This window comes from Brachyistius frenatus, unplaced genomic scaffold (genome assembly GCF_029030835.1).
Source record: "Brachyistius frenatus isolate BFR_SWC_R1_liver_20210118 unplaced genomic scaffold, ASM2903083v1 Contig_265, whole genome shotgun sequence".
NCBI classification, from domain to species: domain Eukaryota; kingdom Metazoa; phylum Chordata; class Actinopteri; family Embiotocidae; genus Brachyistius; species Brachyistius frenatus.
In genome coordinates this window covers 389,719-417,526 of record NW_027210864.1, presented here as the reverse complement: position 1 = coordinate 417,526, position 27,808 = coordinate 389,719, and the positions used below count along the sequence as shown (strand labels likewise).

General features: G+C 42.2%; 2 protein-coding genes across 5 annotated transcripts; both read left to right on the top strand.

Moving 5' to 3' along the window:
• Positions 1-254: 254 nt before the first annotated feature.
• Positions 255-7,621, top strand: usf1 (upstream transcription factor 1). Of its 4 annotated transcripts, XR_011311986.1 has the most exons (12): positions 255-292; positions 966-1,027; positions 1,125-1,174; positions 1,395-1,507; positions 2,324-2,437; positions 3,849-4,002; positions 4,136-4,223; positions 4,358-4,416; positions 4,507-4,601; positions 4,785-4,913; positions 6,161-6,268; positions 6,794-6,884. XR_011311986.1 is itself a non-coding variant. In XM_069721480.1 (11 exons), the coding sequence occupies exons 2-11, from the start codon at positions 1,020-1,022 to the stop codon at positions 6,881-6,883; spliced, it is 891 nt and encodes a 296-aa protein (XP_069577581.1). In that variant the 5' UTR covers positions 255-292; positions 966-1,019; the 3' UTR covers positions 6,884-7,621. The 4 variants fall into 4 exon arrangements, 3 of the variants coding, with proteins under 3 accessions (XP_069577581.1, XP_069577578.1, XP_069577579.1); XM_069721480.1 differs by lacking the exon at positions 6,161-6,268 and having other exon boundaries at positions 4,136-4,214; positions 6,794-7,621; XM_069721477.1 differs by lacking the exon at positions 6,161-6,268 and having other exon boundaries at positions 6,794-7,621.
• A 132-nt stretch (positions 7,622-7,753) lies between these two features.
• gkup (glucuronokinase with putative uridyl pyrophosphorylase) lies at positions 7,754-27,550 on the top strand. The gene is made up of 23 exons (XM_069721481.1): positions 7,754-7,877; positions 13,030-13,136; positions 13,232-13,276; positions 13,393-13,546; positions 13,625-13,696; positions 16,855-16,943; positions 17,079-17,235; positions 17,810-17,887; positions 19,038-19,129; positions 19,448-19,553; positions 19,704-19,783; positions 19,865-19,933; positions 21,811-21,871; positions 21,975-21,991; positions 22,090-22,147; positions 22,242-22,334; positions 22,437-22,497; positions 23,360-23,473; positions 24,243-24,300; positions 25,145-25,213; positions 25,291-25,354; positions 25,504-25,575; positions 26,988-27,550. The coding sequence occupies exons 1-23, from the start codon at positions 7,821-7,823 to the stop codon at positions 27,081-27,083; spliced, it is 1,869 nt and encodes a 622-aa protein (XP_069577582.1). The 5' UTR covers positions 7,754-7,820; the 3' UTR covers positions 27,084-27,550.
• Positions 27,551-27,808: the final 258 nt, after the last annotated feature.

Below are 27,808 nucleotides of genomic sequence, written 5' to 3'. Positions count from 1 at the left end.
TAATTAAGGCTACAGATGAGCAACAATTTTTTTTTCTTGAAAATCCACCACACAAATGACCGGCTGTTAACGGCCTGCTGAAGAGTTCCTAAACTCTCCATCTCCACTGAAACGTGTCCGTGTCCCCCGCAGACTGCAGGTCAGACATTGTTTATGGCTTTTCAAGCGATATCCATATGTTTGAGTTCAGAACTGATCTGAAACCGAGCGACTGGGTTTCCTGTCGCGCATGCGCGTATCCGACGCTATGTCTGGCTCTGTTGACAAATATCGGGGGAGGGACCACTGCGGCGTAAGTAGATCTTTGTTCAGTCCGGGATATATCCGACGTTATTTAGCACAGTGCGCGTAGTTTAGCCCTTTACATATGTTTTTACACCGTGTTTATTAGCTATTGCGGACGCTGCCTCCACAAAGGCAACGTAAAGGAAAGTGCTTTGTGAAACATCTGTAAAAACCGCTGGGGCCGAGCGGTAACGTAGCAGAACCGGAGGACCCGCGTCGAGTAGCCGAAATCAGCGATTTGATTTCCGGTGAAATTTCAGAATTAAAATGTTTTTTTTTTGTATCGCATTTGGCAACTTGGCTGAGTGACAGGAATAATAGAAAGCTACAAACCGCATGTAAAAATGATCTCAACGCTTAACCAAAACGCGCTTTTTTGAACACCGCTGTTCGTCGCACATGTGAACCGCCACCGACTCTCTCTTTGCCACGCTCTAATTTTCTGCTTTAATTTTGAAGGACAGTCGGCCACTTCCTGTTGTCGCCCATAGTAACGCTGGCTGTGACTCAGCTCTGCGCTCACAGCTAGCTACCGCCAACCCCTTTTCTAACATCGTCTCCGGGTTTTATCTCCTGCTTTCGGCTCGTTGTGGTTAAAAGTCAATCTTACACTCGATATTCTGCGGTTTCGAGCAAAGTTCCTGCCGTCCCTTCGTCACACTTATGAACTTGTTCCACAGTCTGGCTGTGGGAGCGAGTGAAGGCGGTCTCCTGGTCCAAGACCTTCGCTCGAGATGAAGAGGTGAGTCCGCCGACCAGCCAGCAGTCCGTTCATGATTGAGCTTAATTAACCACTTCATGACTTCATGACTTCTCTCCTGCATTTGTTGTGTGTGAAGCCAACAGAAAAGTCCTGAACCAGACGGGAGTGTTCCTGTCAACGAGGAAGGTAAAAGAAAATAACTCACAAACTGAGTGTCACTATCTTTACCTTATTGTGAAAGGGTGTTTAACGTGCACACAAGGGACTGTTGTGATATTTGCTTTAATAGGTGCTCGTCTTTGAGTTCAGACTTTTAATGTTACCGTACAATGAAGCTGCCCTACCTGTGCACTTACTTATGGACATCCGTTGAAGTTGACTTACCACTTGAAATGCCTCCTCTCAGGGTCCGTGGCCACCGCAGAGGACCCGGCAGCCATCGCCACCATTCAGTCTGCCGCCACCTTCGCCGATCAACCCATCAAATATCTCTTCAAGACGGAAGGAGCAGGCGGCCAGGTAGGACGCAGTGTTGAGAAAAAACATCCGGCAGGCAGAACAAATATGTGGGTTAACCTATGAGGTGTGGTTTCTTTTCCCCCCCAAGTCTGGCAAAGTGTTCGAGGCTGAGAGGCATTTGACCCGACATTCACTGATATATTACACCTTAGCGGAAGTACACTGTGGGGGAAAGAAAGTTCAATCTTTTTGAAGACACCGCACAGAGACGGCAGTCGGATGGACGAGCGCACGGCAGGAAAACGATAATCGATATTTGATTCATATTGTAGACAAAGAACTGAAATTGTTTGGGATTCAGTTGTTCGGAAAATTAAGTAGTTTCCCAAATGTCACTACACACACACACACACACACACACACACACACACTAGTGCACAGGATGTTTATAACTCTGGAGGTCAAATGAACACCAATGTAATAAACCATAAGGGATTCCTTCCTCATCTCTCATCAGCCCACACCCCTTTAAAAACAAACAAAACAAAAAGTCGGTGTCAAAAGGAGCTCCTTTGATTCGCCAAGCAGCGATCACATGGTCACCTCTCTGGCTGTCCCAGTGGATCAGGTTCATAAAGCAGCTCCGCTTCACTCAGCAGCCTGAGCGTTTGTCAGTTATGGTGTTAAGGTGTTTTTGGTCGTCATTGCGCACACATAAGCTGATTTTTTTACAATGCAAGTTCAAGTCAGATTCAGATTGTGTGTGTGTGTGCGTGTGCGTGTGCGTGCGTGCGTGCATAAGCTCTCTCGCGGTTTCTGTGTCACCTCACCAGGTAATGAGATAGTGACCACTCGGTGCCATGTGTTGGGTTGCAGGTGACCTACAGAGTGATCCAGGTGTCGGATGGCCAGTTGGAGGGTCAGGCAGATGGAGCTGCAGCCGTCAGCCTCGTCGCCGGTTTCCCTGCAACCACGCAGACTGTCACACAGGTGAGAACGACACCGGCGGACTGAATGGCAATTCAACAAGCACTTGCTTTTTTTTTTCTTTTTTTTTTTTTAAATACTTTACTAAATACAAATGTTTACATTATGCTGCACATGAGAAGTCTTTAAATGTACACCGATCTCCTGTTCACAGCTACTTTATGCAGAATGTGTTTTGTCAGAATTTTCACTTTCATGCTCTGTTGCCAATTTCTGGAGTTTAACACAATTTGATGTTTCTCTGCTTCAAGTCCGGAGTTCAATCGTAAAACACACGTGTGCCACTTCTCCCAAAAACACAACTACCTCAGTGGCTGTTTTTGATCAAGTGATACAACTTGTAATACTTACTGATGACGGGTTTAGTTCCCCTCTGCTCTGTGCATGTGAACCGTGCATGACACCATCGCGCATAATTACATTTACTTTGCAAAAGTAAAATGAAAGCCGTGTCACAGCATTTTTCTGTGTATTTGTCCTTTAATGATTTAGGACACCATCACAAAACACATTTTATTTTAATTATAGGACATTAATCTGCTCTTGCCAGGATGAAAAAAAAACCAACCTTCTTATTCTGTGGCTGTAGACGGGAAACACTGAAAAGGTTCAGTTCCTGCTCTTCATCTCTGCTGTTGTTCATGAACCATTTACAGACTGATGATTCACTTGGATAAGGAGGGCAGAAGTCTCCTTTAATTAGTGACCTTTGATTGACCTCTAGTGGCAGCAAGTAGCTATTACAAGTCACTGATTGTCTTGATTTCCAACTGTAACTCTGATAGACCTTTTTCACTGCTGACATCTGAACATGTCAACGCGGGAAAACACGGGTGTATCAGTGATTGTTGACATACTGACATGGAGCTGATTCCACCTGAGCTTTCCTTACTGTGACAAGTCTGTGAAAAAGGTCCATCAGGCCACTGATATTTGCTGTATCAGCGATTTAATGTGATAACAAGACTGACGTGTTCAAGATCAGGCGTGGACATCGATGGGCTTCATTAAATACACAGTTGCAGATTTCTGTTATTGACCTTTTAGGACAAATCAGATGTGGTCCAGAGACGGGTGTGCTTTTATTTGTTTCTTCATAGAGGAAGGTGCACATTGATTGACACTGACATTTAAAAACATCGATGTACATGTGTCACTGTTAGCTCAACAGCTAATTTACAACCGACACAAACAAAACATGACAAATGATGAGAAAACATTATGAAGTTGTAATGAAAAAAAGAAGACACGAGAAGAAAAGTGGGAAAAAAAACGAGAACTTTGTCTTCATCTTAAACCAACAATGGAGTGAGGTGTATAAAACACCACAAACAAGCTGGTTAAACGTCTTCGCCTGCAATAATGAATCTCGTCCATTCAGTCACCTCTGTTATTGTCTTCGTGTCGGCTTCAGGCTGTCTTTTCCCAGTCGGAGGGGCTGGAGGGAGACGGCAACGCTGAGACGCAGTACACCTACTACCCCGCCACCATCGCAGACGCCACCACGGGAACCATGGTGACCACGGTGCAGGCGTCCGACACCCTGCTGGGCCAGACCACGCCCCCAGGTCAGACCTTTCTGAAATGCCCGTGATTGAAATGATTTCCGCCGTGTGTATTCATGAAGATGTTCTTTGTGAGGTTGCTCCATGCTGAGTTGTCCGTGTTCTCCGCAGCTGACAGTAAGCTTTTCTTTCACAGGGCAGCTTTATGTGATGATGTCACCACAGGAGGTTTTGACCGGTTCCAATCAAAGGACAATCGCACCTCGCACTCAGCCGTACATTGCGTAATTACATTCCGATTTAACCCAATCAGAGCAGTTTGTGTCTAATTGAAAGTAACAAGCTTCCTCTGAATGAAAGCCCTCCACATCCAGCGAGTGTAGCTCAACAACATCTTTGTCCTGCTCGTGTTTTCCAGAAAGCAGGAAGCTCCCCGGGGCTCCAGGGATGAGAAACGGCGAGCTCAGCATAACGAAGGTCAGTGCACACATCCGATGTGACGGTTCGTCTTACGATGAACTTCTACGTGAAGGCGCGAGCGTCAAATTCGAAATGTTGTTCCCACAGTTGAGCGCAGGCGCAGGGACAAGATCAACAACTGGATAGTGCAGCTGTCAAAGACCATCCCGGACTGCAACGTCGACTACACCAAGACGGGACAGGTGAGTGTTGGTTCTCCGTCCGTCCGTCCGTCCGTCCGTGAGCGGGTGTTTTACCCGTTTGTTCCCACGAATTTCATCCTCCAGATGCTTTGAGGAAGATATAGAAACATTCTGACATTAAAGGTAATACAGCTCATTGTATTTGTCAGTGTACCTGTTTTGAGTGTGTGTGTTGTGTTTCAGAGTAAAGGAGGGATCTTGTCCAAAGCCTGCGAGTACATCAAGGAGCTCCGACAGAGCAACCTGAAGCTGGGAGAAGATATCAGTGTTCTGGATCGCCTCAGGATCGACAACCAGCTCCTCAGACAGGAGGTACGTCAGCGAGCGCTTCGTGGTGCACATCGACCCCGACGCCGTCGGGTGTCCTTACTCGTTGACCCTTTTTTGACATCGACCCTTCACAGCGGAGTAGAAAGAAATGGCAGCGACAGTGTTTTCCCCTGAACTTTCTTCTTTTTGCAAACCAGCGTGAAAAGCCAATCGAACTGCTGTTAGCTTCAGTTCAATTTAAATCCAGGATCAGACATAATGCAACATTAGAAAAAATATCTAAAACACGTGAAATAAGTGGAAACTCATCCAGGAGAGTGCTCTCTCATGATAATCGACCTCACTTTCATTTCACTATTGAGTGATCTGACAGTTAGAATACATAAAACCACCACCACCACCCAGTATTTGATTGAAACCAGACAGCTTGTATGTAGGCTGCATCTCCAGTGTGGTTTTCCACTCCTGGATGAAAACCAACTGCAGCTCTTCATGGGGCCGGTTGGAGCCTCCATGATGTTATCAGACGCATCCGAGTGACACATGAAGCAGCACATCAGGAGCCGTATTCACAAAGATTTCTTCTAATCCTCTCACAGAGAGATTTAGGAAACTTCCCAGAGCAACTCTGAGCAAGGAACGGACTGAAACTCTGAAAGAGATGTGATTGGTTGATTCAATCGAAATTCATTCTCTGTGACAACATGCGCAGACTGAACAGTGACATCCAGTGGAAATAAAATGAACTGCGTGCCAATACGAGGCTGTGAAAGTGTGTTTGTGTGTGAAGGTTGAAACAGACTTCAGTCATTTTCACAGTCAACAAATATCTTCGCGCTGCGATCACTGTCATTTTTGCCGGGTTTTTTTGTGTTGCGTGGGAGAAGTGAGCGTCTGACCACAAACATCATCCCTGCACGATGCGATTCGTTTCCTTAACGTCATTCAGTGTTTGAAGAATATTTCTCTGAACCTCATTGCACTTCTGCACTTTTGTCCTCTGCCGAAGAAATTCTTTGGCCTCTTAAGAGTCTCCGGACAGGAGGTGTCTTGAGGGTTAAGATGCTTCGTGAAGAACTTTTATCGTTACTTTTTATCTTTAAGGGGAAATTCTTATGAAACGTCACAATTCTGAGAATTTTCTTCGTCAGTAAGTATCGTTAGTACTAAACTTGCAAAGCAACATAGTGACCTCAGCATAGAGTTGATAACGGTAAATAGATATCTATGTCATCATTCAAATCATCAGTGAGTAAATCAGGTCTTTTCTCTCCTTTCATGTCTCACAGAAAAACTCTTTCCCCTCGACGTCTCGACGTCTGACTGTCATGACATCACTCTGATGTCTTGTCTTGTCTCACAAGTCAAAAACCCAAAGATACTCAGCTCCCTGTAATGTAAGAATACGCAGAGGCTGCTTACTTATATTTCAGACGAAAAGTTTTTTTCTTGAAATTTGACCTAAAAGATGAATTGTGAAAATAGTTGCTGCTACATTGTCTCTTAATTGACTAATCAATTAATCGATTCATCATTTCAGCTGTAACTTAATTACAGGAACTGGGCCTATTTTTTTTTGTGTGTTTCATTGACAGTCACTGCGTAGAATTTTATACAAATCTACAGCACGTCCAAAACATGTTTGATGGCAAAATCAGTTAGAAAGTTTAATTGTTGTGTTCTGGTCTGGTGGTTTGTTTACCTACGCTTTCAACCCAGATTAATCTCTTCACAAGTGCTTAGAAAAGCTCATGGATCGCTACATTCTCATTAAACACCAATTAGAAATGTAAACTTCCTGTTTCCAGACTTTACATATCTCACCTAGTCATTGTTGTTCCTCATTCAAAAGCTCCAGTTCGCCGTTTTATTTCTATTCATGTTTACTGACTTTCCTCCGTGTCGTCTGTGTTGTTGCTCAGGTGGAAGACTGGAAGTCCAAGAATCAGATCCTGAGGAACCTCTTGCGACAAAACGGCATTGTGGGATCATCCAGCACAGACCCTCAGTGAGACGCCTGGTGCCAACGAGTATTTCGAGACAAACCACATTCGGGCCAAACGAGTACTTGAAACGATTTGAGATACTTTATTTGTGATTGAGTGTGCATGAAATAGGGAAACAGAATTGGACATTGTCATTAATATTCCAATATTTGCTAAATGACACATTACATTGTCTTTTTAAACCCTTTGCCTGGTGAATAGAGTGCAGTCATGAAAACATGATACGTCTGAAAAGAGAACACAAAAAAAAAACCACATTTCAGAAGTCGGATGGATTTTTAGCAGAGCCCTCATTGAATGCCTTCCTCTACAAACATTATGATTGTTCATTAGCCTCCAGTACATTAAGCTCTTAAACATGACCAGCTTCTCATGTCCGTTTCTTTTTGCTTACCCTCTGCAGCACTGTGCTTCTGTGTCAAATGCACTCATCTTAATGTCTCCAAACATTGTATTCACGCATTGACATCTTTTTTTTTTTTATCAGTAGCACTTCGTCATACCAAGTTTGTCATCCAGTTCAGAGTCCAACTCTATTCGCTTTGTATTTTCTATGTTTCATGAAGCCTCACTGGGGACAACAATTACATTGCAACAATGTAACTAACTAAACTACACGGGTTGGTAAGCATTGCATCGTTGGTAGGCTATGTATGTCTTTATAAGGAAAATATCTAATAATATACTGTATGTCATAAACCACGTTCAGCTGTGTTTATTAAAGTTGATAAATTGGTTAAAAGATGTAGAACTTTTTTTTTTTTAAATTTCAGTATCTCCGTGTCCGTGACGTCAAGAACGTGCGCCTGAGTTTTATTTTGAAAAGTTTCACCGGAAATCAGATGTTTTCGTTGACGCTGGGAGAGTTGAGCTGCAGCGGCTCGACGTTCCGCAAACACTGTTTTCATAGAGCGAGAATAAGCAACATACGTGCGGTTCAGCGATGATCTGCATACTGCTGGTGGCCGGTCACGGCACCGTGTTGGAGGCACAAATTAAGGTCAGTGTCTTGAATTTCGCAACTCAGCTTGACGCAGGGCAAAGTTTAATGTTAGTTGTGGGGCGGTCACTGTTCGCCGAACTGCCTTTAATAATTTGGCCCTTTGCCGCTTTCATACTTGTCGGTCAGCGTTTGTACTGGTTAGGTCTTCTGTTTGGACATTTACGTAATCACAACGATACACCGGAGCATTCGGCTTACATCTGACTGAAAAACAACTTTGTAATTTGTGTCTAATTATATCTATTTAATTATTGGTCCATGCTGGTCGCCACCGTTTCCAACAGAGCTTTGTCGTGTAAAATTGAAGGATTTTCTTTAAAGTTGAGTTTTTGATAATGCTATTGCCGTTCACTGATTTATACATATGCCGAATCATGCATATTTATAGTTATAGATGTATATATTTATACATATGCCGAACTATTATATCACGGTTGACACGGCAAGTTTAAACATCTTAATAAGTAAGCGGTGTTACGGAGAGAGTAGAATAGCCTACCTGAGCGAGCTTCTTTCATTGACTTTGTTATGACGGTGTTTACTACAAAAGAAGTGGAACCTGTTGTACCTTCTGAGAGTCCTCTGAGGTTACTGAAGTGTGTGTAAAAGAAATGCAAAACATTATAAATATCAGAAAATAGCTGTAATTGTAATAAGTAACATTTAATTACCTATTCAGACTAATATAGCTTATTACGTGTGATTACGTTTTAAACTTTTCTAACAAACTGGGTTTTAAACCGGGCAAAAAAGCTGAAGAGTTGTAAAAACTAAGTATAAAGTTGTCAGGCTTTAAATATAGCCTAACGTCAATGTTTTGGTTTTAAAGTACAACCACCAAAAGAAAGCACAAGTAAGTAGGCCTACATCACAACTGACTGCAGTAAAGGAAAAGTATTACAATACGTTTAAACCAAGTCATCATTCAGGTCGACTCCAGGCTGATTGATAGATATCCGTGATGATAGAACTATCAGCTACACTGCAGTTTTTTGAAAGTGGTTTCTGAATGACACTTTTGAAACTCTTCATCTCATCTGACGATCATCGATTTGATTGGCAAATGAGAGGCAGCTTGAATTCAAACAAGAGAACCAATAAAAAAAAAAAAACAAGCATCAGAATTTGAGCACATACTGAAAAATGAGTAGAGCCTGTCTGGACATTGACAAACACCATTTCTGGTTGGCTGGTTTTTGGGTGGTCCTGAAATCAAGGTACGTTGACGCACAGGGGCCCTCCCCTAGCACTACGGTGGCATAAAATACTACACAAAGCGCCAACTAAATGTTTCTCCAAGTGACAGAGCTTTTCAGGGCAGTCAGCTGTTTGACATAACCAGAGATAAAGAAATTGCTGTCAAGTTTTTCTGATGTAATGTTTCCAAGAATTGGACAAATGTGAAGTCAAGTCAATTTTATTTATATATCGCAAAATCACAACAAAGGTTATGTCATGGCACTTATCACGGTAAAGTTCTTACAACAGAACTTTATGACATTGTACATAGAAACCCAACAATTCAACGATTCCCACGTGAGCTAGGAGGGAAAAACTCCCCTTTAGGGGAGAAAAGGCTCCAACTGAGGGGAGGAAAAACTGCCATTTAACAGGAAGAAACCTCCGACAGAACCAGGCTCAGAGGTGGGCGGCCATCTGCTGCTCTCCTCTGGTTGAGAGGAGAGCAGAGAAAGAAAAAGACAGCATAGAGATCCAAAACATGAACTGTTGGTGGGGCCAGCAAATGTGGAGCAGAGACATGCAGCTCCATGGCCTGGGACATCTGTGAAGTCAAACAGATCTTGACTTAAGGCCATCAAGATTCTTTTCAATCTCTCTAAGTGTGAACATAGTTTGTTTGTTATGCTTTAAACCAGAGCCTGAACCTAAACTAGGGCGTCCAGGTAGTCTACCAGTCACCCACATAGATGCCGAGAATTATTCTGCCTCATTGGACATCTATGCACTAATTAAAACGTTCTACAGTTCACCAAACCTTTCAGGTTGTTCAGCTTTTTAACCAATATTCCAGTTGAAGTGGTGTCAGCAGCTGGTTATTGCATATTCGTTCATCAAGGACTTTTTTTTCTTGTTTAAAACGATTACCTGAACCTAAACTAGGGCTTCCCGGTAGACTACTGGTTACACACTTAGATGCCGAGGATTATTCTGCCTCATTGAACATCTATGATCTAACTCAAACATTCTCCAAGTTACACATGATTTTCAAGGCGGTCAGCTGTTTGACCACCCTTTCTCTCGATGAGGTAATAGCCGCTGGTTCCTGCTGTTTTTTTCACCAAAAAGCTCATTCTAGAGTCCAAGTGAACATTTGTATTAAATATACAGAAATTCCTTACAAGTGTTCCTGATATCATGTTTCCAAGAATTGGAAAGATGTGAAGTCACAGTGATCTTGACATTTGGCTGCTAAAATCCCTTTCAAGGTTTCCAAGTGTGAACATAGTTAGTCTTTTCGACTTTAAACCAGAGCCTGAACCTAAACTAGGGCTTCCAGGTAGACTACCAGTTACCCACATAGATGCCGAGGATTATTCTGCCTCATTGGACGTCTATGATCTAACTAAAACGTTCTACAGTTCACCAAACCTTTCAGGTTGATCAGCTTTTTTACCAATCCTCCACTTCACATGATGTCAACAGCTGGTTATTGTACATTTGTTCATCAATGACTGATTTGTTGTTGTTAAAACCAATTACCTGAACCTAAACTAGGGCTTCTGGGTAGACTGCCAGTTACCCACATAGATGCCGAGGATTATTCTGCCTCATTGGACATCTATGATCTAACTGACACATTTTCCAGTCTACCAATCTTTTCAGGTTGGTAAGCTGTTTGACCATTCTTCTTCTGCCTTTTTGCTCATCAATAATTTCATCCTTGAGTGAGGTATTTTCAGTTCCCCTAAAGAGACTGTGACTTGTGTGAATGAGGCAGGAACTTGCGTTATTACTTCTGTGCAAAACAGGAGCATTTTTAGGTCATCCTTTCTGGTTGTCAAGTTTGACGGCAACAGCGTGGCCTATCTTTAGCAGAGGCAGCAGGCGGCTGTAGTGTGACGTCCGTCGTAATGGTGTTTTCATCCATATTTGACCAGACTCATCCTCAGTCCTTGTGTTTTTTCTTGGGATGGTGCATACAATGGGGTCCACGTCCCAAGGCCTTCCGCTGTCCTGACATTTAGTATAACATGGATTACACTTACATGTTACAACAGAAAGAAATACCATCAAATAACATAAAATAAAATGGATGAAATAAACTAAAAAAACAAAGCTAATTTTTGGACATCTGCCACCTTTGCAAAAGGAAAATCTCCAAAAGAAATCTTTTCGGTAAGGTAGTATTGGAGGGATTCATTATGTATTTACATAAGAGGGACTATCCTCTAAGATTTGCAGTTGCTGTAAAAGTAACGTAAATTAAAATTACATGTTACAAAAGGAGACATTTTTTTTCAATAAAAACAAAATAGGAAATTTATCTCTCATGAAATGTTCCACCTGTGAACAAGGAAACCCTCCAAAAGATTCATTTTCGTGAGACAGTAATTGAGAATTTTAAAATAATTTTTTGTTTTTATCAAAAGGGACTGTTATACTACGATGGCCCCGAGGGAAAAACGCAAAAACATTTCACAGAAAACAAACATTTCACAAAACACAAAAACATGAGATAAAATGAAAAAACATTTTAATAGAACACAAAAACATTTCAGAAAACTAGGTTAGGGCTAGGTTAACAAGCTACCTTAGAAATGTTTTTGCATTTTGCAAAATGTTTTAGGGTTTAATAAAATGTTTTTGGGTTTAGTAAAATGTTTTTGGGTTTAGTCAAATGTTTTTGCATTTAATGAAATGTTTTCGCATTTAGTGAAATCTTTTCACGTGTAGCGAAATGTTTTTGAGTTTGGTGAAATGTTTTTTGTTTTTTTCTGAAATGTTTTTTGTTTTTTTCTGAAATGTTTGTGTGTTTCTTTTGACCCTCAGGGCCAGCGTAGTTTTCCATTGATTGTGTCCAGTACCAATAATATCAATGAAAAGTACATGTTACCAAAGAGAATAAATACAACATAACAATATGAATTAAAATGAAATGAAATAATATCCAATTTGATATTAAAATAATATGAAAATAAGTCAGACAGTTCGCTTTTAGCATGTCTTGTGTAAAACTACTGGGATGGGAAATGACCCAGTATAACTCCCTTCAGTAAGCAAACAAGTCCTCCAGAAGCTCTGTCCTTAAATTCACACAAACCACTAAACATTACATTAATCCAAAAACATGACAGTTTAACACCGCGTCTACCTGCTGCAAGTCCTCAACAATCTCATGTTTCCAAACCCAAACACTCAACAAACTGACAGCCAGAAATGGAAAAATATAATCCTTGTTCTTTTTCCACTAACGGTGGAAATATTCCCATGTGTCTTCAGACACCAGGAGTCAGTCAAATTTAGAGAAGTCTTGGAAAATGAGGAAAAACTCACCATCAACTCCAGCCAGATCCACCGCGCGCCTGTCAGGTCCCGAGGACACGTTCCAAAGTGATGTTTTGGTAGTTCGCGTCACAATTACAATCCACAATGACGTAATACGGGTCAAATCCAAAATTCTGGAACGTCTGCAAACGAATGCCCGGAAGGCATGCGCACAACTAGGTCTGTAATTCACACTGCCTCTCACCTGCCAATCAAATCTACGTGTGTTGCTCCAAGCAACCACACTAATTAAAACAAAGATATTTAAAAATAGTCCTTTAGGAACCAGTGTGCTGCTGATGGTTGGATCATCACTCAGCCTGAAGTTGACCTGAATGTAGAAATGAAAACTTTTCCATCTTTATTCAAGTTATAATGAATTTTTAATCAAAGTTTGACAGTAATTAGTATCGTGACATTTACATTTTTCTTTGTACTTTTCAGCTTTATTGCCCAGTTTAAAACATTCATTACATAAGTAATCAAATGTAATAAGTTACATAACTTTATGAATTAATTATAATAGTTACATTACTTACTATTAATCTGTAACATTACATTCTGTGTTATATTACATTTCAAAAGTAACCTGTTTGTAAGCATTAGGATTTGCAGCCTGATTGTTTCCCTTCCCCCCCCCCAGAATGATGACACAGGTTTATACAGCCACCTGACCAGGGTACCCAAGGCTTTGCTTCCCGGCATCGGAGGAAAGAAGATCCTTGACTTCTGGTGGGAAACCGTCAACATGTACGTATCAGCGATCCAAACATGAGCAGGTCTAATTTCTGATGATCTTTTGTGTCCCTCTGAAACTCACTGCTTCTTGTCTGATCCGTGTCCAGGAGGCAGCTCTTCACAGAGGTGTATCTGGTCACCAACGCAGACAAGTGAGTCCGAACTGTCGCACGACCCCGGACGGTGTTGATTTGGCATTCATGGCACCGTTTGCTGTCAAAGCTGCTTTTGTTTTCCCTTTCCTTTCCCATCTTGCCACACCGACCAGGTACAAGCACTACGAGCGCTGGGCCACAGCCAACGACTTCCCGGTGGAAAATGTGGTAAACGACGGCAGCACCACGCTGGAGGATCGCCTCGGGGCCGTGGCCGACCTGGAGCTGGCCATACGCAGCCGCAAGCTGCAGGACGACATCATGGTGGTATGGAGGCAATCTGTTTAATATTTGGTGCTTCACACAACTGTCTCTACGATCGTCCTTTCTCCTCTGTGTGAGCAGATCGCTGGAGACATGCTGTGTGCAGACCAGAACTTTGACATCGCTCAAGTTATTCGCTTCTTCAGGTCAAAGGTGAGATTTTCCCCTTAGAGATAGAAGTCATTCATCTCAGTCCAAATATTATATATTTATCTGTTCTGACATCCAGATCATCATTTGAGTGGACATAGACTCCTACAATCTAATGTGTCTTCAGGATATTCATCATGAAATATTAATACGGACTGTCGGAGCAGCAGCAGACTTTTCAGGATGAAGTCATAAACCCTTTAATTAATTTATGGATTATTCATTTGTCCATAAATGTATGGGTCATTTTTCTATTCCAGCAATTATATAAAGCAGATTAACCATACTGTATATTAAAATTATATTGTTTCTAAGTCTTTCTGTGCATAGTATTAATAATAACTAACACAGACTGTTATTGTCCACATCAACATGAATTTTAAAATCATATCACTTTATCTTTACTCAGCAAAAAAAACAACTTTTTTTGTGTTTTCCAGTTCCCGTGTGAGAGACTGATAGTCAGACTTTCAAATGAGTTATTGTGACTAAGTTTAGGTGTCGGGTTTTAATTGATAAGCTTGAGTGGAAGATTGCTGCCACTCGTCCTCGGCCAGAATCTCCAGGAATGTGTTAACTAATATGACTGACAGGAGTTGATTCATTAATACTGACATATTCTTCCTGCTGCAGCCAGTCAGTCAATTAGATGATCGGTTATCAAATCATTCACTAACAGAGATTCAGACGAGAGAGATCTGATATTTAATAGTCTGCATTTAATTGTCATATTTTTGATCTGTTTAATTTGTAGTGTTTTGTGGACTTTTTAACAGCAGCTGAAGGCTGACGTTTATTTCATGTTTCTCCTGTATTACCTTGCACGCAGCCCGCTGTAACATCAGCAGAGATCCAGGTCAGGTCAGCGGTGTAATCCCTAATCACAGCCACATGCTTATGGTTATTGCAGAGGGGTTATTGCCCAAGGCGTGCGCCCCTCCTCTGTTTTGCAGTTGAGCGAGGACGGACTAATGGAGGCGTCTCCTGGGTTTTCGTGTGTCTGGAGTTTTCAGCTGAATCCATTCTGAATCCGAACCTGCCGAAGAGATTTAGTGCATCCATCAGCTTTTAGAAGTCTTTTTTCCTTTTCTTCAGGCCGACGTTTGACAGAAGAAGACATGTTTGTGGGCTCCACTAGTTCGATATTTGTCCTAAATAGTTCCTGTGTATTTATAGGAGCAGGCTGGAGGGTCAAAGTTCACAGTGATCTTTATTATCCCTAAGTGGTGATTTTTTTTGCACAGCCAGCAGTAAATTAATACAATCCACAACACTCACCAACTTGCACACTAAAAGTTACACAAAAAAGACACAAAATGACATAACACTGTTCAAAAATTATGTTTTAATGCTGCTCATCCTGCATCAAAGCAGAATATATCTGATGGAAGACACTTGTACTCAGTGAACAAGGCGTGACTACAGTCAACCAGGACTGACCGGGTTTTCTTTGTGGCTCTGACTCTGTATAAAAGACAGTGTTCCTCAAGATTAGTGCCACCAGCAGCCAGAAGTAGCTGCTCAGGGAACTACGTCAGATTCTTGGGCATACAGTACCAGTCAAAAGTTTGGACACACCTCCTCATTCAATGGTTTTTCTTTATTTTTTATTTTTTTCTACATTGCAGATTAATATTGAAGACATCAAAACTATGAAGGAACACATGGAATTATGTGGTAAACAAAAAAAGTGTTAAACAAACCAGAATATGTTTTATATTTTAGATTCTTCAAAGTAGCCAGCGTTTGCTTCGATGACAGCTTTGCACACTCTTGGCATTCTTTCAATCAGCTTCACGAGGTCGTCACCTGGAATGGTTTTCAATTAACAGAGGAGCCTTGTCAAGAGTTAATTTGTGGAATTTCTTGCCTTCTTAATGTGTTTGAGAGCATCAGTTGTGTTGTGCAGAGGCAGGGTTGGTGCACAGTTCTATACAGTGAATAGATTCACGTTCAGATTCAACTTTATTGTCATTGCAGAGTTAAGGGTGTTGACAGCTGAGGGAAAGAAACTGTTCCTGAGCCTGCTGGTCCTGGAACGGAGATTCCTATAGCGCCTCCCAGAAGGAAGGAGGGTAAACAGTCTGGCTGGGGTGTGTGGTGTCCCTGACGATGCTGCACGCCGTCTGCAGGCAGCGCTTGAGGCGGATGGTCTCGATGGCAGGGAGTGGAGTACCGGTGATGCGTTGGGCAGGTTTTACCACCCTCTGCAGTGCTTTGCGGTCTGAGACAGAGCAGTTGCCATACCAAACTGTGATGCAGTTTGTAAGGATGCTCTCGATGGTGCAGCGGTAGAAGTTTACCAGGATCAGAGGCGACATGTGGATTTTCTTCAGTCTCCTCAGGCAGAAGAGATGCTGGTGTGCCTTCTCGACCAGGGTTGATGTGTTGAGGGTCCAAGAGAGGTCCTCTGAGATGTGGACACCCAGAAACCTAAAGCTGGTGACACGCTCAACCTCCGTTCCATTGATATGGATGGAGGTGTGTGTGCAGCGGTTGGTCTTTATGAAGTCCACAATAAGCTCCTTGATCTTTTCGGTGTTGAGGGCAAGGTTGTTGTTGGCGCACCACACCGCCAGGTGCCGGACCTCCTCCCTGTAGGCCGACTCATCGTTGTTGTTGTTGATGAGGCCCACCACATGATGATGCCTTGCCACATGCGTCAGGGGTCGGAGTTCTTGTTAAAGTATTCCTCAGTCCTTAGCTTGTGGCTGTGCTGGTGACACTGTTGGTGATTTATTCAAAATTCAAGGCATACTTAACAGCATGGCTACCACAGCATTCTGCAGCGACATGCCATCCCATCTGGTTTGAGCTTAGTGGGACCAGCATTTGTATTTCAACAGGACAATGAGCCCAAACACACCTCCAGGCTATGGAAGGGCTGTTTGACCAAGAAGGAGAGTGATGGAGGGCCGCGTCAGATGACATAGATATAGAAGAGGTTTAGTAATGACTTAAATGATGCAGTTAAAGGTGACTGAAGTAGGAATCCACTCCACAACAGTGATGTGAGAGTAAACAAAGCAACTTTTTGTTGGTTGAAGTGCTGAGTGTAGCTGCACTAACCCGCCCTCTGGTGTGTGTGTGTGTGTGTGTGTGTGTGTGTGTGTGTGTGTGTGTGTGTGTGTGTGTGTGTGTGTGTGTGCGCGCGCGCACAGCCTGGAGAGCTCATCATCTACTACGAGCTGGAGGAGAGTGAGAAGAGCAGCTCCAGGGGCATCGTGGAGGTCTGCCCCGACACCAATAGGTGAGGTTTGCCTCCTCAGTGCAGGATACATGTCATTCCAGCAGAAACGTTCCAGTTTGTTTCTCGGAGTTCCCTGAAACGCGGTATTATGCGGCAAATTTTGGTTTTTAATCTGTTGCCGTTTTAATGAATCAGGATAACTCGCTTCTCGGAGAAGCCGAAGGAAGGGCTGACAGAATCGCGGCTGGCCAGCGTGGTGTTTTACTGCATCCAGAGAGACACGCTGTCCTACCTGTCGGACTTCCTCAGACTGCAGCCGCAAGCCGCACACAGGACCTTCGGACGATTCTGGGTTCGTAAGTGACGCTGCAGCAGCCTGTTGTTCATTTTATATGTAACATCAAACAGGAAAGATTTGTTTCTTCCTCTTTTCTCAGCAAAAAACAATTGCCTTGTTACATCATACAAGACTTCATTACGAGTGAATTTACTCCACAAATTCAACCAACCATAAGCTTTGGCAACGTTCCTCTGATACCATGTCCAAACCCCCAAAACCTTCTCACGCAATTCAGCTGAATTTCACCGTACAAACAAATCAGTGAGCTGAAGTCCAGGCTGTGTTCCACACACTTTCACTAACTCTGCTGTTTCTCTTTCAACTTTTCTCTCATTAGTCTGTGGAGAAAAATGTAGTATTTTCTGAAAACAACAGACAAAATCTACGTACATCCACTCTAACATTTACTATAAGCAATAGAAACATCAGCTATTTTAACAAAGCTGAACAACACTGATGTGATTTGATTTTGATTGAGGAATTGTAGTTTTGCCTCCCTTAGATTATACATAATCCTACTCGACCGAATCCAAACAACATATCAGGAAGTAGTAACCAGAAACTTCTGTTGGTCCATTCTGCTCAGGAGTGGCTCATCAACGAGAAGCAGCTCGATGTGTTTGGGATGAAGCTTCCTACTGGCTTCCAGCTCATTGGACAAGTGGTTTGTATTCTCACCTCACTTCATCAGTTGTGTTTTTAAGTTGTTTTCCTCACGTAGTCTTATGTAAATGCATAAATGATAGGGGACCCAATCAGAGATGAAGGTCTCATTTATTTGACAATACTCAAAAAAATAATGATAATCTTTTTAAAGGAGCAGTGCGTAGACTTTAGTGGCACAAAGTGGTGACGTTGCAGAATGCAGCCAACTGAACAACCCTCGTCTCATCCTCCACGACAGTAGGAGAACCTCCGCAAAGCTCATAAAAAAACGTGAAAGTCCTCACAATTTCAATTGATTTTACACCAAATAGAAAACAGAATTATGAATATTGTGTTGCATTCCTGTCGATAAATCATCCTAAATCCCACACACTGGGCCTTCAACAGAGAAAAAAAAAACATTTTGCAAGCTGCACTGGGCCATTTTGCAAGAGTTTTATACTTCTGATCAGTGTGCGCTTTCACTGAGAGTACCTACAGTTTGTTACTGATCGTTCCTTATAGATCAGCTCATGAGCATTTACAGGGAAGTTTCCTCTCCATCCAAAGAATACAGTTTATTAAAGACACTGAATCATTCAGAAATCGTGTAAAGCTGCCTCATAAAAATGATTTTCCGTTTGGGTGAAGGTGGTAAAGATGTTCAGCCTTTAAATCTAATAAATGAGGAAGACGATACAATTGGAACTAACGAAAATTCAATTCTCTTTGAAAAAATAAAATAAATGCCAAATTTAAAAAAAAAATTGGGAACCCTTTATACATGTACACGTAAATGAAGGAAAAATAGTACAATAAGAGTTGGAGGCATCCACCATCCTTTCTAACCCCTCTTTTTTTGTTTATTTGTTATTTTTTAGTTTGTTCTTGTTCCTTCTTTCTTTTTATGGCTTATGTTACCTGCTCAAACGTGAAAATGTGTATATGTAAAAGTTTGTGTTATGTTTAAAAAAAAAGAAAAGATGTTTAGCCTTCAGAACGTTACGCCAACATTAATACTCCTGCTAGCATTTAGGGTCTATATGTTGATCTAAACGGGCCCTGAATAGCTTTCTTTTATTGCTGATTTGTTTACAAAGATAATTTACAATCTTTCCTTCTTCTGATTAAATCTAATCTTAATACCATGTTTCCTCCTGACGCCTCAGGGCCTGTCAGACTACACCAAGTGGCTCACCCACTACTCCACCAAGCAGCAAAACAACGCTGCTAAATCCATCACCTGCCGCTCGTATGCCAGGTAAGAAAACACAGTTCCTCACACTCCACTTCAGTTTAGTTCAGTGCAGTTTTCCAAATGACATACTGCAGCTTCCTCTACGGAGCCAAGATGGCGACCGTTTAGGGTGGAAAGTGTCCTGCGTTTCACATTTCTTTTTTTGTACTGCATGTTTCTGTACTTGACAGTGTGAACGCACTTATGCACTGAAAAGAGTGAGTGTTATTACAACATCTGGAACACAGCACAGGTTTCTTTTTAGCCTCTTTCTGCTCCCGGATTCATGATTAGAACATAATCTGACAGAGACCCGTAATTCAAATCGTTGATGATTTACAGGGTTGGATTAATGGGAAATCCCTCAGATGGCTTCAATGGGAAAACCATCGCCATGTCCATCTCAAACTTCTGGGCTGAGGTCACTCTGGTGGAGAGCCAGACTTTGGTAACACACACACACACACACACACACACACACACACACACACACACACACACACACACACACACACACACACACACACACACACGTAAGCTTTAAACACCTCGTCAAGGACGTACTCTGCTAAAGTTAGGTACATCTCTCTCCGTGTAGGTCCTCGTCCCTCATCCGCTCAACGACCCCACGGAGTTCGGCAGCCTGCAGGATCTGTTCTGTATCAGCAGGAAGGAAGGGTGTGTATGCAGCGCGTTTAATGAGCTACAGGACAGACTTCATCACATGCAGCATTTGTGAACCTTCACCGTTCCCTGCAGGTACCTGGGAGGTCTGCGGCTGCTGCAGGCCACGTGTAAGAAGTTCTACCAGTTCTGCTCCAAACAAGGGTGAGAACAGTCTGTAAATCTGTACATCTTAAATCCAAGGCGATGTGTGTCTGAAGAGAAGAATCAACTCGCGTAGGAAGATGAGCTTTAACGTATCCTCTCTACGTCCCGCTGGTATTTTTTTAAGAGCTGAAACATCTTGTACGAAAGGCTCCGTTCACTTTAAACAGCTGCGTGTCTTTTCAAAGTGAAAATGGTTACAAAATCCACCAAAAAAAATGGAAAATTTACTTTAGAAAGCCTTTAAAACAAATGTATTTATATCAGAAAACGAGTTTAGATTTTTGTCACTTGTTTGGGTCAATTATAGACAATATTTGATTGGAAGGACATTTTTGTATTAAACAAATACATGTTTTAGGAGACACCTTAAATAACAGTAGTGGATGAAGGAGTTGATGAGATGTACTTGGATATATTCCACCACTGTAAATAGCCTCATGTACTGCCTATACAGATGACGAGTTTATGAGATGCATCCATTAGGTCTATTGAACCACTGTGACAGTACATGAAGAAGTATTTGGGACTTTTAATTTGAAGTCTTGAGTATTGACGACCCAAAACACAAGTAACTAAAAGAAAAACTCTTTTAATGATTTTGGTGCAAAAACAAAACCTATTTCCATGTGAGGGAGAATCCACATGTTCCGTCCAACACAGTTCAGGGTCCAAAAGCGAGGACACGTGCTGAGGTACCAGAGGGGACGACTATAACGGAGTCCACAAGGCAAAAGAAGGTCAAAACGGATAACGGGCTCGACGGGCTTAGACACCACGGTGACACAACAACGATCTGACAAAGAAGGTAGGGAGGACGCAGACTTTATACACAGGAGGTCAGCGGATAATTACACCCAGATGGAAACAATCAGGGGCCCAATCCCGATGTCCACCTTCACAGACGGGGTTTAGGGTTGTCCCACTGTCAAATCGTCAAGTCTGAGGGCACCTATGCGGACTTTCTGGCCCCCTCATATGTGTCCTTTCTGTGAGTCTGCATATCTGCAGACATTCCTGAGGACCTTTCCCATAGTTCATATAGGAATTGTTAACGTAGCCTCTAAAACGTGGTTAGGAGGTTGTCCTGTCAACCAAAAATGTAAAAGAAACAAAAACAAGCATGGATGGTAGAGCAGAAACCCACTCAGAAGTAGGAATATCATCTTGCTACACGCTGCTGTGATTATTGTATTTACTGCACGTTTGTAAAGTTGTTTATATTTAAATTCAAATGTAAGCATTTGGGTTTGCTGGTGTTAATTCCTTTCCCAAGTTTAGGTAATTTCAACATTTATGTATAAAATATATACCGTCAACTCCAATATATAAAAAGCGGTGATTGTCAGATACTTCTTGGAGGTGTGGCATTCTTTCTTTTTCAGTTGCGTAGTTGCGTTGTTTCCCAGCAGGGTGTGATGTCACGATAATGCGTCCCATTTTGCTTTTTCATACCATTTTGAGCCCTCACAGACTCAAACACTCGCGCGCTACAGCTGCAGCACGCATGTGACATCAGGGAAGTTCATGAAGGTTTAGTCCTCAGGCTTTATGCTGCCGTTTGGGATCGGGCCAATCAGACACAGGTGGGAAGACAAAGAGGACAAGAAGGTGAAAATAAAACAGGAAGTGAACATGAAAGACTTTGGACAGAGAGACAGAGGACCAAATGATGAGGAAAAGACAGACTGACAAAACTAAACAACGAGAACCGAAGAAAATGGACAGGAAGAAACTGACACGACAAAAAGACTAAACAACGATGAACTGTGACAAAAGCTATTTTTCTTTTCTTTTAGATTTTCAGTTTCTGGGGCAGCAGACTCTTTCATTACTTAAACTCCACCGTTCACGCAGCTGTTCATTCTTTTCTACAGTATCGCTTTGACGAAGCAGAACTTCACACTGAAGTACGACACCAACATCCCTCGGCAGGTGGTGAGGATCCATTCACGTTTTTCTAAGAATAAAAACATTTCAAATGGAAAAGCACACATGTCCTCTTCTAATTATGAACTTATCTATCTCTGTTTAAATGAAGGGCCTTGCTGGAAGCAGGTAAACACTCCTGTTCGATTATTTATTTTTCTGCATATTTAAAGAGAACTTTTCACACTTTGGATTTAATAATTGACCTGTTTACAATCTCTTCACAGTGCCATCGTCTCGGCAACCCTGAAGTGTCTCATGAAATTCTACAACATCACAGACAATGTGAGGATGTGAGACACTCGACCCACCTCGTGGTGTTTACCAAAGCCGTCGGAGCTGCCTCTGGATTTTACAGCTGTTTGCTTATTTACTGTAGGATCTCCCGAATCCAATCCGAGCCAACTTCATCCTCAACGTGGAGACCGATGAGCTGTTCATCACGGCCGGCCTGCAGGACCGAGTCGTGCAGGTCAGGAACACGATCAACGCCACGTCGTCCCGCCTCCGTCAGCACTGCACCAGAGCTTCCACCCGCAGTAACAGGACCTCCGTGTCCCTCTGTCTGTTGCAGGTCTACGAAGGATTAGTCTACATGGATTTCAGCAAGACGCTGATGGAGGAGCAGGGATACGGTACTGACGTCACCGTCTGTCAGCAGATAATCAAACACAGGAGGCAAATACAGTATTGTGCGAAAGAAAAGTTAAAGGCGCTAAAAGTGAAGTGAAGAGGCCATTAATCGATTTTATTCATCATTCTATTTCATAGAATGTGCAGATGGATTTGACTTTATTTGTACAGCATCAGAATAAAGTGTGTCGCTGTAATCCAGTCAAGAAATGACAATGGCTGAAAGGCGTGAGTAATCTGTTTGGCGTCTTCCAATGTTCGGTAGGTTCCAACTCTGGCAATATTTTTTTTAAGGTGATAGAAGGTGTTTTTTGGAACATAGTTAATGTGTAAATTAAAATCTAATTCTGAATCGAGGGTAGTTTTTTTTTTTAAACTTTTGATCTGTGCTGTGGAGCCAAACTTCCAAGCCTGACTCCTCGACCCTGTGCACACCTGCCATTCAAATCCGATCCGATCTGTCCCGGTGTGGTCAGCTAAATGTTCAGGTGTTAAAGCACCCGGGACGCCCTGAGATCTGATCCGCTCACACCACATTCAGAGATTGCTTTGGCCACACTGGAAGACCGCCGACTGAGCTGACGTCCTCCGAATAAGCAATAAAAATAAACAGATAAGCTCCCGGCGCCACGTTCCTGCTCCTCAGGTGTTAGAGCTGGTGATCGGATCACCCGGGACGGACTGTTAATGCCGGGTGCGCCTTCCCTCCGTCCTTCCTTCACACCATCTGTTGCAGGACTCCTTGTTCTCCCGGTTGTATGTTCCAGCTCGTTGACTGAATTTGGGTCCCATCAGACGTGGTGATGAATAATTGCACAAACCTTTTGCACAGACCTGTATATTTCTTTTGTTTCCCATTCTCAGGTAACTATGTGTCCATGGACATGAGTGACCTCCCACCCTTCTGGCTGGCCTACCTCAGCGACCCCAGTGACTCCGGACGCATCCACAGCAACATCCGACAGCGCTGGCTCAACGGTGGGCCGTCACATCAAACGTCACATCAGCTACTTTTGAAAGGAGAGGATGATATCAAGCATATTTCTGATACAACTGATATTACTGGTCCAGATGGAAATATCTCATCAACTGTCGGATGGATTGCTGTGAAATGTGGTGCAGACATTAATGTTTCCTTGAGGACGAATCCCACTGACTTCGATGATCCCTTCACTTTTGCTCTACTGCCTCTGCGGTGAAGTGAAGTCGCAGCATGATTATGTATTTCACCAGGATAATTCACTCACTATTAATATCCCCCTCCACCCACATCACTTTGGTTTAAAATCAAAACTAATGAATAATTCCCATCAGGCTCAGCTGTACATAGTGCTAACTAGCTGCTGATCAACAAATGCTGATATTCAAAAGAAAGACGGCAAACACTCAAAACACAGCCTCATAGTTTTACTACTTTTGCTTGAGACTCGTAGGCGCTACGATTGTGCTCAGATTATCTGCCTTTAAATTTAGCAAAAAAAAAACCTATTCTGACACTTTACTTTAAACTGTGATCAGTGTGATTTTTGGTATCACAAAGGGTTCTTCACTGGGCTGCAAAACTCCTGATAAAAATTCTCAGTTTTAATGACAGAGACATTTTTTTAAAGTCCTTTATTTTTTTTTTAATTTAATCACCTGCACGTTTGTGCATACTGACATCTTTTTGTTCCTTTAAATACTTTTAAAAATGAAAACAGACGGGTTCGTTTGTTGAACTACTTTCATGACTCTCGTCTTTCCACAGGGGAGACGATGGTCGTTGAGACCATGAAGACTTTCGCTGAGCTCACTGATCAGGCGAGGTTGGTTTCAGGAGGAGATTGTTTCTGTGTCTGCAGTAAATACCAGTAAAGCTTTTCTCAAACAAATAACAGTAAAGATTTGACATAATTAATCATTGCTGCGTTTCAAATGTTGTACTTGTGTACTAACTCTCACTATTTTGAGTGCATAAGTGCATTCACACTGTCAAGTACAGAAACATACAAGTTACAGTATGATGCCCTCGCAAAGGTCCAAAAAAAGAAGTGTGAAACGCTGGACTCTTTCCACCCTAAATGGTCGCCATTTTGGCTCTGTAGAGGAAGGGGGCGGGGCCACACGCTTCAATTAAGGCGTCTGAGGAAGCTGCAGTTGGTCCTGAACACAAAAGTGTTTATTTTTCACTGCTGCTGCTGAACAGAAGAATCAGTGTGTTTATTGAGTGTTTTAAACAGAGGACCCAGAAACACGTTGATTTCAGGGTAAAATTATTAAAGCTGCAGATATTTTGGAGGGTGATGTGTTCACATGCTGACGTTATTTCCTGCAGTGTGTGATTTGAAACAACCCGACTGTCAAAATTCCTGCACTGCACAAGAGTCCTAACATGTAAGGGTACTCTCTGTTGGTGTCCTAAGGGAAGTATGTCATTTAAAACACAGCACATCAAATGAATTATTTCTAAACTTTGCACAATGGTCTTCAAGTAGCTTTAGGCTCTCTGACATGTTGTGTAAAATTTTTGCACTGTGAGCTGCAACATGCAAACATGTATATTTGCTTCCGTGCAGGTAAAAGTGTGCTCGGTTTGTGTCTTTTCATTGGAGCATTCGAGGTGAATCTTGTGTTCCCTTCACAACTGACTGAGAATGTTTCTCCCCTCAGGGCGGCTCTCCAGGACCGAGACTGGAGCTGTCTGGCGCGACTAATGGATGAGAACTTTGAGCTGCGCAGGTCAACAATTCTGTTTTGATTTGAGGCATTCATATTACATTTAGACTCAGAGCTAACCATAACAATATATCCCTCAGGTCTGTCTACAGGGATGACTGTCTGGGTCCCGGGAATCTCAAGATGGTCCAGCTGGCGAGGCAGGTGGGTGTTCACAGGTTGCACCACCTGCTCGGAGCGGGGCGTGTTTTATTTAACAGCGTTCCCTCTTTCTCTCCACCTCCGATTCTATGTGTGCCTGCAGGAGTGTTTTTCTATTACTGTATTCATAAAGTTTCTGCTGCTTGTTGCAGTTTGGCTCGGCGGTGAAGTTGCCAGGCAGTGGAGGGGCCGTGGTGGGTCTGTGTCTGGACCAGGCCCGACTGGTAAGACAAGGAGCTTCATATTCATGTTCACATTCCTGTGTTTTGATCACTCGGCTCATTACATGGAAAATGTGTTAGTTTGTGTCCTGATTACAGTCTGGAAACCCTGTAAGCATGACGGTTGGCTCGGGACCAATCAGGAACCAGCAGGCTTACCTAAGTGTTGATGTTGAAGTCAGGCGTTTGTTTGACTGTGATAATAGTGGCTGAGGTGGTGGAGCTCGATGAAGCGAGATAAACAGTTGTAGCAACGCTAGCAAATATTGAGGAAGTGAAGCCGAAACAACCACAATGTTTGGGTGCACAACGTTGTCATATGGCGGTCGATGCTACTTGGGTAAAAGCTGCTCCAGTAGCTTCGAAAATGAACCCGAAGTCTACGACCAGTAGGATGGAACGGCTGGAAACCATCATCTACAGAGCTCTGTCAGACCCATATATTCACTAAGGGAATTTGGGTCTAGTAATACAACAGAGCCTACAATAAAACATGCACATGAATCTACAAAGCTATATTATATTTTTGTTGTAAACACCAATCAGTCGCATTGATCAGAACTGAGCTGTAGTCAGAGAAGAAATGTCCTCTTTTAAAACTGAGTCGAGTTTCTGATGTAATCAAGAGAAATCCTCTTCAGTTTTTCTGCTAAATTAAAGATCAAATCTTTCATTTTGGTGTTTTTCTTGCAAGATCATCCAATATTTGGTTTATTACCCAGAAACTCTAATGTATTGATTGTTTCTTGGACACTTTTGGTTTTGGTAAATCTTTACGTTTCGCTTAATATTACTGTTTCATCCCTCAAACCTTTTACCCTCACAAATGAGTTTTTATTGAAACTGAAGGCACAGCAAACCCAACAGCTGCAAAGTTTGCAAACTGTTCCATGAATCTTTCACTCATACGAGCATTTAGATGAATTTAAAACAAAAAGAACAAGTTGTTTTGTGACCATAGCTGTAATATTTTGGCCAAAAATGAAAACAGTTGGATGAAAAATAAGGGGGAAAAAAATGACAGGATGATTCTCACTGCTATTTGACACTAGAATTGAACTTTTCATTGAAATGGGAGATATTATGAGTCCAGTAGTTAGTTTAAGAATTTGTTTTTAACAAATTTAAACAAATGGAAAAATGTCATCACCCAACTATCGGTGCCACAGCTGTACAGTGAAAAAAATGCACCGACAACCCCTTTGATGTGACCTTCAGCTTCTTAAAGTGTCATTTAACAGAACTGCTGTCCTCTGTGCTCACTCCTTTCTGGCTTGGTGGGAAACAGTTTTAAGATCTTGGTAACATTAGTCATTAACCTGCTCTGAGGAGTCAGCGTTGTGATCGGATGATGTGAGGGGAGGATCTGAAAGCGGCATGTCTCTGTCTGATGCAGCTTGTGTTTGGCCCACCAGGTGGAGATGAGGCAAGCTTTCCAGGAGGCCGGCTGTGTCTTCTGTGTCATCGCACCATACAACCCATCTGCCAGCGCTGTCGGCGGCCAACACTAACCTCATACATCTCCACACGAATCAGTCGGGCCGCCCGAGGCCAACACACAGCCGTCGGATCAACATGGCACAGTGTGGCCCTCCACACAGAGTCCCAACGTCATTTCATAGGATAGATTGATGGGATCTATTACAAGCTCTTGATCAGTTACATGAAATCACATGAAAGCCATAAAAAAAAAAATAATCCAGGTTACCATCAGGATCTTCATTCTTTGATGATAGTTTGTGTAATAATTTACCAGATGGTCCAAATAATGTTGCAAGTAGTGCATCAATTTATTCTCCGAAAAGTAATCTGTGAAATTTAAGACTGTTATGGTATTTGAGGTCATATCATCAGCAACAATGTAAGAACTATGAAATTATTTCTCTACGCATGATGCATTAATTGTATATCGTCTATGAAGAATCTCAATATTTTTGTATAATGAATGTAATTTTTGTACATAAATTAAAAACAAATTGAAAAGCTGGTGGTGTTTTGTTATATAAAGTGTAGCTCAACCAATACTGTATTTTGGGGGCCAATAGCAATATGGATTAAAATGGCCAATATATGTTTTTTTTTTCTATATATATATACATATACACACACACAAACATATTTTAGCTGACATCAGTGCACTGAAAAACTGGGAATTTAATTATTAGAAATAATTATATACATAAAAATATAACTACTTCTACTTTGCCCCAAGCATTTTTTTCTGCAGTATTTTATG

Coding starts and splice junctions, on each gene's coding strand:
- usf1 (XM_069721477.1), top strand. Junction 1,175..1,394: donor TGTTCCTGTCAACGAGGAAG/GTAAAAGAAAAT, acceptor GCCTCCTCTCAG/GGTCCGTGGCCACCGCAGAG. Junction 4,914..6,793: donor ACCAGCTCCTCAGACAGGAG/GTACGTCAGCGA, acceptor GTTGTTGCTCAG/GTGGAAGACTGGAAGTCCAA.
- gkup (XM_069721481.1), top strand. CDS start 7,821: ATGATCTGCATACTGCTGGTGGCCGGTCACGGCACCGTGTTGGAGGCA. Junction 13,697..16,854: donor TTCGCTTCTTCAGGTCAAAG/GTGAGATTTTCC, acceptor GCGCGCGCACAG/CCTGGAGAGCTCATCATCTA. Junction 25,576..26,987: donor GTCTGGACCAGGCCCGACTG/GTAAGACAAGGA, acceptor TTGGCCCACCAG/GTGGAGATGAGGCAAGCTTT.